At 38.9% G+C, this 13,025-nt stretch overlaps 1 protein-coding gene across 4 annotated transcripts in view; it reads right to left on the bottom strand.

Moving 5' to 3' along the window:
• The window catches only part of OCA2 (OCA2 melanosomal transmembrane protein), a 293,670-nt gene that overhangs the window by 234,085 nt on the left and 46,560 nt on the right, over nucleotides 1-13,025 (bottom strand). For all 4 annotated transcript variants that reach the window (XM_052774012.1, XM_052774014.1, XM_052774013.1 and 1 more), the window contains 4 exons: nucleotides 9,927-10,025; nucleotides 9,127-9,315; nucleotides 5,544-5,601; nucleotides 4,564-4,636 (listed from right to left, as the gene is read on the bottom strand). In XM_052774012.1, the coding sequence (XP_052629972.1) occupies nucleotides 4,564-4,636; nucleotides 5,544-5,601; nucleotides 9,127-9,315; nucleotides 9,927-10,025 (419 nt within the window). The remainder of the gene's footprint in view (nucleotides 1-4,563; nucleotides 4,637-5,543; nucleotides 5,602-9,126; nucleotides 9,316-9,926; nucleotides 10,026-13,025) is intronic.

Raw genomic sequence — 13,025 nt, 5'->3', positions numbered from 1 at the left:
ATCATTCAAACTCATGCAACTTCAGCAAGGAAACTGATAATAAGGTCAGCACATTTACCCATCTTATGTCTGCTTGGTCTGGAGCCTCCCCATCAATTTCCATATGTGGAATTGTTCTAATTTGTTCCACTGAATCCAAATGAAATGAGAGATCTAGCCTATGGTGTAAACTTCAACATAATATTGCTATTGAGATACATCTTCTACTTTCTGAATTTGAGATCTTAATCCTGGACTGGTTGTGATGAAATCTCTCAGAGCTACTGAGGAGGGAGGTAAGTCAGCGAAAATGGCCACTGACTAGTCAATTTGATATCTCTCGTTTTCTCTGGTTTGGACTGACTGGAGACCCATTTAGCCATGACTTGAGATGATGTATTTTCGTTAAGTTTTGTTTTGCAAGTAAAGAGCAAGTGAGTAAGGAACCCTTCACACTGGGTGCTGTGCAAATGTATATCTTGAAAAATGCCAGCCCTTGCTCCAAAAATTTTACTGAGGAGATATCAAACATTTAAAGCAAACAATCATATCAGGACTGAAAGGCTTTAAAATGTATTTATAAAAATGCAAGATCCTTGGCCAGACACAGAAAGAATTCACAATCCACTCCCCAGTTATTATCAGGTTTCAGGTCCAGGAGAAGGAAGTTCTGACAATCAGTCTGAAAAAGGAAAATGAAATTGCTTTACCTAGACTGATCTAACTTTCCCTCACCTGTAACAGGAGCTGGCATAAGTACAGAGGTTGAGAGGGAAGCAAACAAGACTGTTACAGAAACACTTGTCAGGAACAGATTAAAGATGGCAATTCACAGCTCAACGAGGTAGGTGTGAGATCCATTGCACAGAAATGCGCTGGAAGAAGATTTTCCTTTTCTTGTAAAAAGAAAATATTTCTACTATTGAGAAGTGTGGAAATAGAAATAATTGTATCAGGTACAGTGAAAGAAAAGAAGGCACTGTATCAGGGAGACAGACACTTCTTTAAATGACAGTGAGGTACCATAGAGTTTGATTGCATAATTCCTTAATAGCATCCACAAATTCCCATTACTTTTTAATTTCATAAAGCCCAGTTCAAATCAAAAAGTTAGTGTACAGTTCTGCTCCAGCTGTCTGTTCCCCATTGCTGGAGAAATATTTAAAATTTTGCTTAGATCAGGGCAGAAGTTATTAGAAACAAAGGAATGAACACGGAGTATATTTAGCATTTCAGAAGTTTCTTCAAGTCTGAAAACCTAAGTAAGTTGCAGAGAACAAGAATATTTCTCATTCACTCTTTGGTCAACGAGTTAATGGAGAGAAGTTACCTGGAGGTTTGAATGGCCAAACAGTTACAGAAAATAAATGTGTTCATGTCTTAGAATAGGTACATGTAACTAAACTAAGTAGTGCTGGAATTTATTCAGACTCTATATCTCTTCTATTTTTATAATCTGCTTTCCAAAGGCACATCATCTTATTAATTATTGATGCTCCCCACTTAACATACAGCCTTTGAGCAAAAGATCTGAAAATGCTTCACACATTTACATCAATAGGGGTATTGAATCTTGCTTCCTGCAGAAAAGGGTCCTCTAGCCAGGCTTCAGTATAAACTTACTTCTTTCTGGTATTAGCGAGCTGGCTGTTAGAATTTATAAGCCAATAAATCCCAAGTGTTGTCAAAAAGGAACAATATTACCACTATTTTGAGAAACTATACTAAATCCACTGAATTTGTATCTGGTGCCAACAGGGAAATCAGTATTAAAAAAAAAAATCACACAAAAAAACCCGACCAAAAGCTTACAGACTCAGAAAGCTTCTATTAATTCACAGGAGGCAAGATGTTTTCAGAAACTGCAGGCAACACACCCCAGTGCTACATGCCAGCTTCATACCCATGGGTATAGGCAAAGCAAAGGGAGATACAAATGGACTCATGAAAAAGAAGATAATGGGAAGAAAAACAGCTAGAGTGAATCCAAACAAGAGATAAGGGCATAGAAACATAAACAAATGGGAACTAGAGCAAGTGGAAAAGTGCTAAAGAGGTGTCATATGAAAAGCAGGTTATCCCCACGCCAGCTGATGCAGGTCTCTCCGAGCACCAGAGACAGAAAGTCCTGCCTCTGAGCAAGCCTGAGATCTAATGGTCATGACAGAAAAACCACAAATATCTAAGCAACACTAGGATGACAAAGGATATGAAATCCAAAGGGGATCACTTGATTTCGTTTTTAAAAATATTTCAAACTTTGTTTTGATTTTACTAGTGTATGCAGACACATTGTATGCATGAGCACACATCCATAACACACACAGGAATGTGCATGGACATTTCTGGAAAGAAATAGAAATGACAGGAAGGAATTTTAAAAAAAAGGATATAGTGGTTAGTACACATTCAACACTTAACAGCTTTTGAGGCATAAGCAAGAGGTAAAGAGTGTTCATTTGCATAATTGGCATCATATGAGCTATAAGACTTATTTTCCACTCAAAGCAGTCTCATATAATAACCTCTAAGGATTTTGTGACAAGGACTGCTGCAGCACACGTGCCAGCCTACCATGAAATTATTCAAGACTTTCAGAGAATACTGCCTAACAGCCACTGGGAATACCGCAATCTGTCAGCCAGCATAAATCACATCTTCAACACTACTGTGTGAATGGTTAACATTGTCCAAGCCTAGCCAAAAAGGTGAATACTTTCTTCACTATGCAACAACGTGGAGGACAACCACGTGATCTTACTTCTGCACAAATGAAGACCGGCAGCAACAGTGAGATGATATTCAGAATTGCTTATGCCTTTTCCAAACCTCATTTAGAAATGCAAACTTTCTCCTTGACCCTTCTGCTTGAATTACCATGTCACCTTGAAAATGAAACATGGCTTTGTTGGATTGCTTGCCTCTCACATGTTTTTCCCCAGCTCAATGACCTCAGGTAGGGGACAGAACATCCAGTTTTCAACATGCATGACACAAACTAAGAAGCTTCAGCTCCAGGTTTGTCAAGTAAGAAAGGGGAATGCTATACTCTGACTGTCTGACAGCTCTTTGGCTCAAAGCATCCTGATGTGATAGGTAAAATGTGAAATATAGGAACACTTGTTTGTGCTCAAGTCCCAGTCCCACCAGCACTTCCTTGAAGCAAACAAAAGGAGTTACTGGTTGCAGAGTCAATGTGTACAATGCAGCAGCTATGGTTCCAACCCAAAACCTCTGGAAAGAGATTAAATCCTCAAGCTATGCTATGACAGTTGACTAAAACTTGGACGTAAAGACTCACTGCCAATACACCCTCATTTGGCAGACTGGGCCATGACAGCCCTGGTGCTGTTCAGCACCACACATATACAGGAGCTTACAACAACAGTTTCAAGGAGGACAAAAATACTGATGTGAACACGATATTGATGGGAGTTTACAGTTGAAGTTGTCACTGGTTCTACTAAATGTTCACTTGCTTTCCTCCAAAAAGCAATCTCAACTTTTAATTATAAATAGCCCTCAAGCACTAACCTTTTCTTCTTCGTTTACCCTACTAATTATTGTGTTATATTGTGTCATTATTGGCGACAGTGAGAGTGCTAATAATCAAATCTATTTAAAATGGACTCTCCCTGCTCAAAGCCATGAAACTGCCCAGTTAAATAGAAAAAATCAGCATTTTGAAAATTAAAACTTACTGCACCTTTTCAAAACAAGACACCCCCCAGAAGCTTGCAAGATATATCTATAGGTGAATCATGTTTTAACACTAGTGAAATAAGAGCCAGGCAGATTGCGGACCAGACTGCTTAAACTAGAAATATAGTGGAAACAAAAAATGTAACTTATTTGCAAAAGTTTTTGTTTGTTTACTAACTGAATATTCATCCTCAGACTTTTCACATTCAGGTCTGCATTTACCTGTGATGAACCATTTTTATTTTGGGTTATTCTATTGCTTGTTCTTTTGAACAGTTTCTTGGCAATCTGTGGACTTAAATTCACTATTGAGCAATTTTTCATGGAAAATTTGTAAAGGAATCTGCACCTCCACTGAAAAATATCTGCAGATCTACAGAACCATACATATGGCTGGGCTAAGCTGTTCTGGAAACATATCCATGAATCATCTAGTTTTCTGCTTTTGAAGGACTTCACTGGGTAACATCATGGTCCAAGTATACACTACAGATATGTTACAGATGACACTATACAACTGGTCTGGGGTGCAGTTGCTGCAGCCAGGGGCATGTCCTAGCCATGGTTGCAGCTATTTGTTGCGTCTTGATCCCACTGGGTCTGCAACCCACTTCCAGACTGTTGGCTTCATGCAGAGGTTGGACACAAGGACTGGATGGGCACCACAAGGCGCCCCAGACAGGCGCCATTCAGTATGACTTGGATAGGGAGCACGGCTGTGACCTGCGTCAAAGGACACGTCTAAGTGCAGCCCAGGCTCTGACGACACACAGTCCTCTCAGAGTATAAGACAGAAAACACCCACCCATTCAACCAGTTGATCAATGAAACTTCAGTTCAGGTTCAGGGTTTGTTTGTTTTTTTTCAATGAAAGAAGGATACAGAAGCTTTCCAGAGGTGATACAGCCAACATCTGCCAAGGCACACCTTGATCTGGATAAATGCCAAATAAAATCTAGGGCAAGGATAAAAACCAAACATTCATTAATAACACAAAAACTGAAAAATACCTGCTAAGCCTATCTCAAATACTTAAACAAGACTCATTCAAACTGTACATTAAACTGTGAGATTCCTTTCAGTATTTTCACATATGTTTCCACCACAGCTGAAAATCAGCCCTGGGATACTTAACAAAGATGAGTAATATTCCTTCTGTAAACTTACTGCCAAAGTCACTTATTTGATGTATTTTATGCAAGTGTCTCTTAGGACAAAGTTGTAATCTTAAGGATCTATCTGGAAAGCAACACCCCCATCTGAGGAAATGCAGAGTGTTATCTATTTTGTCTCTGATACAGAAGCTCTGCTAGCCAAAATAGAGTTCCTCACAGCAGCTAAAAGGATAAACTCCAACTTTTTGAAATGTTTCTCAAGCCTTGCGGTCTAAGATTTTGCTGAAGATTTTGGTAAGGGAGGGCAGCACTCTGCCAGCCCCAGTAGGAAGCTGCCTACCTCCCCGTGGCCTTCTGCCTTTCACACCATGGAGCACTGCCATTGCTGGTCCATCCTTCCCAGCACAGCTTTTCCTATGAACATTACTCAGGTGTTAGCCTGTTAGCCAGTATTTAAAGACTCATCCTAAATTCAACAAGCAACTGTAAAGGACATGCATACAAATTTGAGTTTAAGCTGCCTCCTCAAACTCAACTGCTTACCCTACCATATTGTCCAGGGTGGTGGCTAGTGCACCAAACAGCGATTCAATTAGGCATGAAGCCCTGCACAGCATTTTCATTTTTTGCCATCTTGCCCCCACCCTCGAGACACTTTTTTATTAGCTAAGATCAAATATCACACCTCATTTTGAACTAATTCTAAGGACATGGGGGCTGAGGGAGGACTGTAAATTCAATACTTACAGAGCAGACAACTACAAAGATAAAAAGGCATGAAACTTTTAGGAATTTTAGACAGCATCTGAAATGTAAGAAACATATATTTACTATATGGCTAGTTTAAAACAAGTCTTTTCTGTTCTCTTAATAGCTCTGACATTTCAGAAGTATCATGGTAAGCACTAATGGATGATAAGATACCACGTCAGAGTATGGATACCACAATGCAGGGTCAACAGGGGCTTGGGAAGCCTCAGTGACTGTAAGGGCTCCTGCCCCAGGTCTGCTGCCAGCTGGGTCTCATTGCACTGGAAGGAGGTTTTACCCCTCAGGAAAGCTGAGTGAAGGCTGCAGCATGAGCTGGTGCTGGGACCTGGAGCCACTTCTCTGCTGCTGCTGCCGGACCCCGACAGACCCAGAACCCCATCAGCTCGCCCTGGTCTGTCCCAGGGAGGCAAAGGAGCATTGCCACCTCAAGGAGGTGGCATGGCCGAGCAGAAAGCTCATTGCATAGAGGGGTGGTGTCATGAACTACTTCCTCAAAACTGGACTTACTTCTAATATATATCCTGAAAGGTATTGGGAAAAACAGTCTGAAGACGAGAACAAGCTTTAAGAATCTCCTGGTTTTAATAGTGTCTCTTTAAACCAAATATACCTCATGAGCATCTCTAGATAAACTGACTAGCAAAACTAGATCTTTTTTTCCATAGCACATCTGTGCCCTTTGAAGGAATGCCCAGTTCTGGAGATGTGATACCATCAAATCTTCTGAAGTGTCAGAGCTTACTACTGAGTGGGTTAAGCAAGAATAACTCTAAATTAAAATGTGGATGTTGAAAATGCATGCTCTTGAGCAAGAAATCTTAAGATTTAGCACTTTTAAATTACCATTTTTTTAATCTTACCATAAAAGGCGACTCAACTAATTATTTTCTGGCTGCCCATCAGTATGTAACACAGATGTCTTAATTTACAGAACTCTTTTTGGTGATTTGCCCTTATTACATCTTTTCATTAATTGAAGGCATTGATGTTCTTATTCCATTTTTTCAGAAGTAAACATTCAAACATTGCTTTTCTGACAGAATGACAAATGTAAGATTTGATTTAAGCCTGACGAGAAGCAAGAAGTAAAACATTTCAAGTTACTAGGATAGTTAGTTGAGAAGGGAACAGTGTAATATATAGCTGCATTGACAGATACTATAGAACAAAATATTAAAGAGTAGTAGTCTGAAGAGAGTCAGAAATAATTTTTAATCACAGTAGAAATAAGTCCCTAAATCAAGTTCACCAACTGAAAGCAACATAAGTGACTAGACACCCATTTTTGAAAAACATTGTTTTCTAAAGATCCCATCCTCTTCAGAATTCTCCAAACAGGCAGGAAAAAAAAAGCAGCTAATGTTGCCACAGACAACCTGGTACAAAGGGGCTACAAAATCCTATGAAATACAAGTGGTAGCAACTTTACAAAAACTTTGCGCGCATAGAAATCTAGAGAAGGCAGAGGAAGAGGGGAAGGATGCCAGTTATGTGGCTTCTTCCAGAAATACCAGGTAGTCTTGCTCTACTGAAAAACAAGGTGGCAGAGAGGGGGAAGAAGAAAATAAAGGCTTGAAAAGAGACGAATGACAACAAAAGCTATTATCAGCACCTCATAACTGATAACTTCTTTTGGTATTGTGTGATTTATGGAAAATACCTAGTGCCAACTTAGTCATGCATCCTCTATCCTGCTTGTCTATTCTCCCCATCTCTACATTACAGTTCTATTCTGGTATTTTTGAGAATTTATTATATTATGAATTACTAAAGCCCAGTCCAGATTGGTTTAGTTTTAATGTACTTCATATTTTCTGTTTGCACTTTGAAATTATCATTTCTAATAATAATAATAATTCAAATTATTATTGAAACAAGAAACAGCAATAACTTGATTTTAAGACATAAGAGAAATCAAAAAACATTAATTAAGCCTTTATAAATTCAACCACTTGTCTGTAAATAACAGAAACTCAACTAAAGGAGCTGGCAAGAGATAACAAAAAAGCTTTTGGAAATGGTTATTTTATTAAATGTAGAATTTAGAAGGCTCTTTTCCTCCTGTCTGTTTGTTTTCGTGGCATTCTGTATTAGGGAAGCAGCGCTTTTAACAGCTTACAGTTGAGAAGTGATCAGCCTTTGACTCACCCGTGGTTTGCAATCTGTCTCTTCCTACAGCGCTAATCTGGCACAGCGATGCAAGTACAAACCCTGTGCCAAATCCTGTGCTGATATATGCCTCCGGTGCAATCCTATTTGACTTCAGTTGGAAATGCATGAAGTATAAATCTATGAAGGATTTCATCCCCTGTTCTAAACCAAATGACTTTTAGTCTGATCTGCACGTGGTGTCAGGCAGTTTAGCTCCATTTATTATCTCAGCAGAGTTATGCTGATTTACAACAGCCAAGGAGCTGGCCCCATACGTACAACCCACACTATAGCAACAAAAATATTTCACGGGAAGTTCTGCCAGAAAAACGCTCTACTCCACAGATTATAAACCTACGCTGTACTGGAAACAATGGATTCTACACTCCCGCTTGATGCCTTTGTTCCATCAAATACCAGGGAACGTTACCACAAGCGTGAAAACAGACGCCTGCCAAACTTCTTCACATCTGCTCATATTGCACTAATTGCAGCCATTGAAATCCTCCTGCTCCATTTGTTCAGCAGCAGTGCAGGAAAGCGGCACTCCCGCAGTACCATATGCATGATGAAAGGAGGAAAACAATTGTGAAGTGATGAGCTAAGACAACATACAGATTGGGGAAAGATGCACGGACATCTCATTGGAAAGGCTCCGCGGATCAACATGGAGGTGGGGACATGCTGTGCTGGGCTCCATGCAAATCTGCAGGGCTATTTGCAGAGGCCAAACAAAATTAGTAAAAAGTGTTGAAACTCTGGAAGGGGCAGAGAGAATTAGTATCCAAGATTAAAGGGTTTGCTAGTTAAATCCCAGGCAAAAATATCACATTGGTATCTTTTAATATACTAACAGATTCAATTTCCTCCATGCCTAAATGAGGTAAAAGACTACTTTGAGGTAAAGAGTGAAATATATTAATGTACTTAAAGATAGAAAAATGCTCAGTTAGGTTTTGCATTGTGTATATATGAAAAGCTGCTATAATGACTATAAGAAGACTGTGTTAGATACATATTTTAATTAAAGTGAAGTATTTCATAAAAGCCACAAAACACTGAAGAAGAAAACTCTGGAATCAACCAAGGAGGTTTAAGAAATGGTTTCAAAGAAATATTAAAAGCAATATAGAAGGTATTTAATTACAAATTTAGAATAGGTGCTATGACTGATGCTTGTAAGAACAACAGGCTATCGATCACTAGGTAGAGGCTGTAATCAATTTCACCAGGTTTTATTTATAAACTATCAATGGCAAGATATGGCCTAAATATAGAGTGTTATTTTATTCATTTGCAGAAAATAAATCATTTTCTGGACATCTATACTTAAAAACTAATCCCTGCAGAAATAAATTTAAAAAAAAAAAAAAGGGAAAAAGAAATAAATGAATGTTTGAATTCAGACCTCATCTTTGATAAATTGAATTTGACATGAAGGCTGTCCAAGATTTCATATTTCTCAGAAGAAGCAGATCTGGACAAACTTGTCATTTCACTTCCCAGTTGAAACCTTTGCTCAAATTCTACAGAGCTGTTGTCCCATGAATCATCATCTGTGGCAAAATCTGGATTATGAAGAGCCATGCATGGCAACCTGTCAGACATTTTCAGTAAACATAATAAAACAAAACAGTGGTTTATTTCAACAGATAGTAGATGCAACTGACCTTCCATATCCTTAGGTTCACTGTGAGAGATTTTAATAGAAAAAAAAAATCATAGAAAGAGATTTATTCAGTACAGACCGAGCTTCCCTTGGTTACGCAGCTGGGTAGACTGGGGAGCGAGAGCAAAGACCCCATGACATTGAGGTGCACCTGGGAGAACCATCTCTCTGAAGCACCAGGCAGATGTACCTCAGGATTTGGTGTGTAAAGCCCCTATAAGGACCTTTTCTATAGCTCTGCTGTGTCTTTCAGTGCACCTGATGTAACACCACATGGAGGAAGTAAGAGCACACGACTTGCATTTGCCTGTCCTTAGGGCTCTCTAATCACCCTGACCTCAGACCTTACATTCTTCCCTTCCCCATTTACAGCCCCTTCTTTATACTCAAGGCCCTCCAGAGCAATTCTCTGCTCACAACCCCTGCCATTCACTTTATTTCCCAGCAGGTTTGGTGTCAGGATATAAGAGCGAGCCATGCACAATTAAATAGAAGAGAGCTTAGGAAAAAGTATTTCAAGTAAAATGAAAGTAACTCACCCATTTTCCTCTGAGGAAACCTTCAGTAGTGGTGTCTTCTCTGTAAAGCCAGTGGTTTTTGACCTTAAGCTGAATAATTTGGAAAAATTGAAGTGATATCTTTGGAGGGAAAAAAAAAAAAAAAAGAGAGAAGTAAGTCTGCAGTACAATGATTCACTACAGTTCTACAGAACATTTTGCTACAAGTGCATCTAACTGATTAAATATTCTTTAAGAATGGTGTTCACCTAAATTAAGGTTTTCATTAAGTTTGAACTAGTCGTGGTAGTTACTTCCTTATAGTCATGGAAATAAGACAAATTTATCTTGTCCTAAAAGCAGCATCTAAAATAGTCATTTACATTCCCTCTGAATGCCAGAAGAGCAACAGACACCTAACTTACACTCACATGCTTATAGTTTAGACACCTAAATTTACAGTGGAACAACCGCACTGTAATATTAATGAGGCAAAATTCTTAAGGTAAATGATTACATATATTCATATAAGTTCACATGAATGTACTTCATCAAACATAAAACAATAGGATAATTTCTATGCCGTAAATGTCATTTGAGGCATGGATCACCAGAAATCTGCTAATTTCTGTAACCACCTCAGCACTCTTCATATTAGGGAAGAAAGCTTCATCTGAAGTACAAGTACTTCATTCCTGCAGCACAATCCCTTCCAAAGAGTTTCTGTCAAGTCTTGGTCCTGGTGCTACAGATAATTAACAGAGAGTAAGCTACTTCTTTCCATATTGGAGCTTAGCATTGTAAAGAAGCCTTTTTCTAAAATATAAATCCCAAAGCTTAAGAAACAGCTGAAGAGAATCAAGCACAATCACAGGGGTCTGGCTTTGGGGCAGGCTTCTGGGAGAGATTAAATAATTGAGCCATTTTAGAACACTCTCCAAGACCTGGCTCTTCCAGAGACGTTTCCCATCAAAAGCACCATTATTCAGATGCACACAGATTTATTCCATTCAAAACTGCAGCCACCCACCACCAGAAAGTCCTGAAGAAATCTGCTAGACATACGGTCAGTATGCAGATCTCATTACTCCCACAGACACTTAGAGGAAACCTAAAATGTCTTCTGCTCTTGCTGGACTGTGAGGGGAAAGAAATTATAAAATCATAGCCAACTAAATAAATATACAAAGGTGACTGGTAATTCAATCTTCTAAATATAAGGCCAGTCCAAAAAGAAGGATCTGTGTATTTAACTTTATAATGGAAAACAGTGGAATTTCTTGCAATTTGTAGAGGTATGCATGAACTCAGACTTTGTAAAATTAAAACCTCCAGTTAATGCTTCAGCTTGCTTGTTTAGTAGTGTTATCACTCAGAAGCCATGCTAGGTGTTGAGCAACTGGATATGGTTATTTTAGCCTTGAGTGGCCACAATGCTCATTCAAACTCTGCTGTAAGCACCGTATTTGCAGTCTCAACAGAAGAGAATGAATGAGTTAGAGAGACTGAATTATCCAGTACCTCAGGTCACATGTTGAGCAGATTACAATTCAGGTGCTACATTGCACTGACACTTCATCTGTGAAGAGATGATGGCATATTCTGAAGCTATCGAAGTGCTTCCTTTTTTAAATAGGAGAATATCGTTCACACAAAAAGTTTAAGTAGAGAAACTCTGGTATTTTGAAGCAAGTGTTATTCTAATCTTATCATGGGCTTAGATGTAAAAGATTACCTAGAGCTTTTACAAAATGGAATCCATAAGGATAGCAAAAACACTATCAGGACTTTAAATGTGTGCTCACTAAGCATTACTGATACACTCCTAGCTAATCCCAGCATCCCACTACATTCAAAGTTTGCATCCAAAGGCAACAATTTTAATAAAAATTCTGGTGGTGGTCCTTGAACTTACACATTCAGAAATTTAACTCACTCAAAGACTGATTAGCTGTTTCTGCCTTTAAATAAAATGATGCCACTTGTTCCACATACATACTATATGCTGTTCTGATCTAACCTTGCATTGCGCACACCATTAACATGTCCACACTTACTTTTCTTCTTTTCCTCCTAGGACATGTGCAAAATCTGAGAATAGTAACCAGAAAACTTTCTACAAAAACTTCCATTTCCTTCTAATTGTTAGAGGTTGATAACCAACACTACTTTGTGCTACATAGGCATATGTATATCTTCTGACAATCCCCCACCTCAGCAGGTCTTCACCACTACTGTGGGTGACCAGTATGTAAAGAGTGCTGACGGGCCAAGCAACTACAGCAACCAGAAAGAGAAGATAAAGGTTTGGTGGGAGGTGGTTTAAATGACAGAACCTGAGGTGAAGGATCGAGAAGGTTAAAGACATCACCTTCCCTTTCTTTTTGCACATTTGTTATCCCCACTTGCTGGTAAATGTCTTGCCACTTTTTAATGGAAGTGTAGAACTCCACAAATTGACAAGAATGGCCAATACAGTAAAACGGAAAGGGTCTTCAGATAAAGTGAAAACAATTAGTACATGACAACGTCAATTTGCAGAGAGTAAAAACACATAGACAAGAATAAGCAGCAGGAAACAGCCAGGCTTGACAAAACAAAAATAATTAGAGAAAAAGCAGAAGAGCCTCAACTCCCCCATGATGTGATTACTCTAATTAGAGAATGAGAGTAATATAAACAATAAAGCTAATTAGGGCATAAAAGAATCTTGAAGGCTAAAAGCTCTAGAAAGAAAAGTTGAAAAAACGTCATGAAAAAATAGCATGGATTATAAAAATGAAAGTCATCCCTGAACAGAGAGCCTAATGCAAGCCCTTCTGTGCCTCTCATACTTCTGCAGAGACACTATGGGTGCGATTTGGTCATCCACTTCATCAAAAGATAACAGAGAACATCTGCAAGCAAAACCTAGGAAGGCCCAAAGACCCCCTGCTATTAGAAGAGCAAGTCTGCAGTGCTCAAAACCCCTCTTAGCATCATTCTTGGTGCTCCTCAGCCCTGCAAGTGGCTGGCAATAGTGACACTGAGTAAATAAGGGGAAGAAAACAGTGTGACACATTTCAAAACCTAGGATCAGTTTACACTTTGAATGTTTCTTCTCAATCAAAAGAGCTAGAAACTTTGGTTATACCTACATGC

Source organism: Harpia harpyja, chromosome 22 (genome assembly GCF_026419915.1).
Source record: "Harpia harpyja isolate bHarHar1 chromosome 22, bHarHar1 primary haplotype, whole genome shotgun sequence".
In the NCBI taxonomy this organism is placed as follows: Eukaryota; Metazoa; Chordata; class Aves; order Accipitriformes; family Accipitridae; genus Harpia; species Harpia harpyja.
The sequence above is the reverse complement of the archived record's forward strand: the minus strand, read 5'-3'. Positions and strand labels throughout refer to the sequence as shown.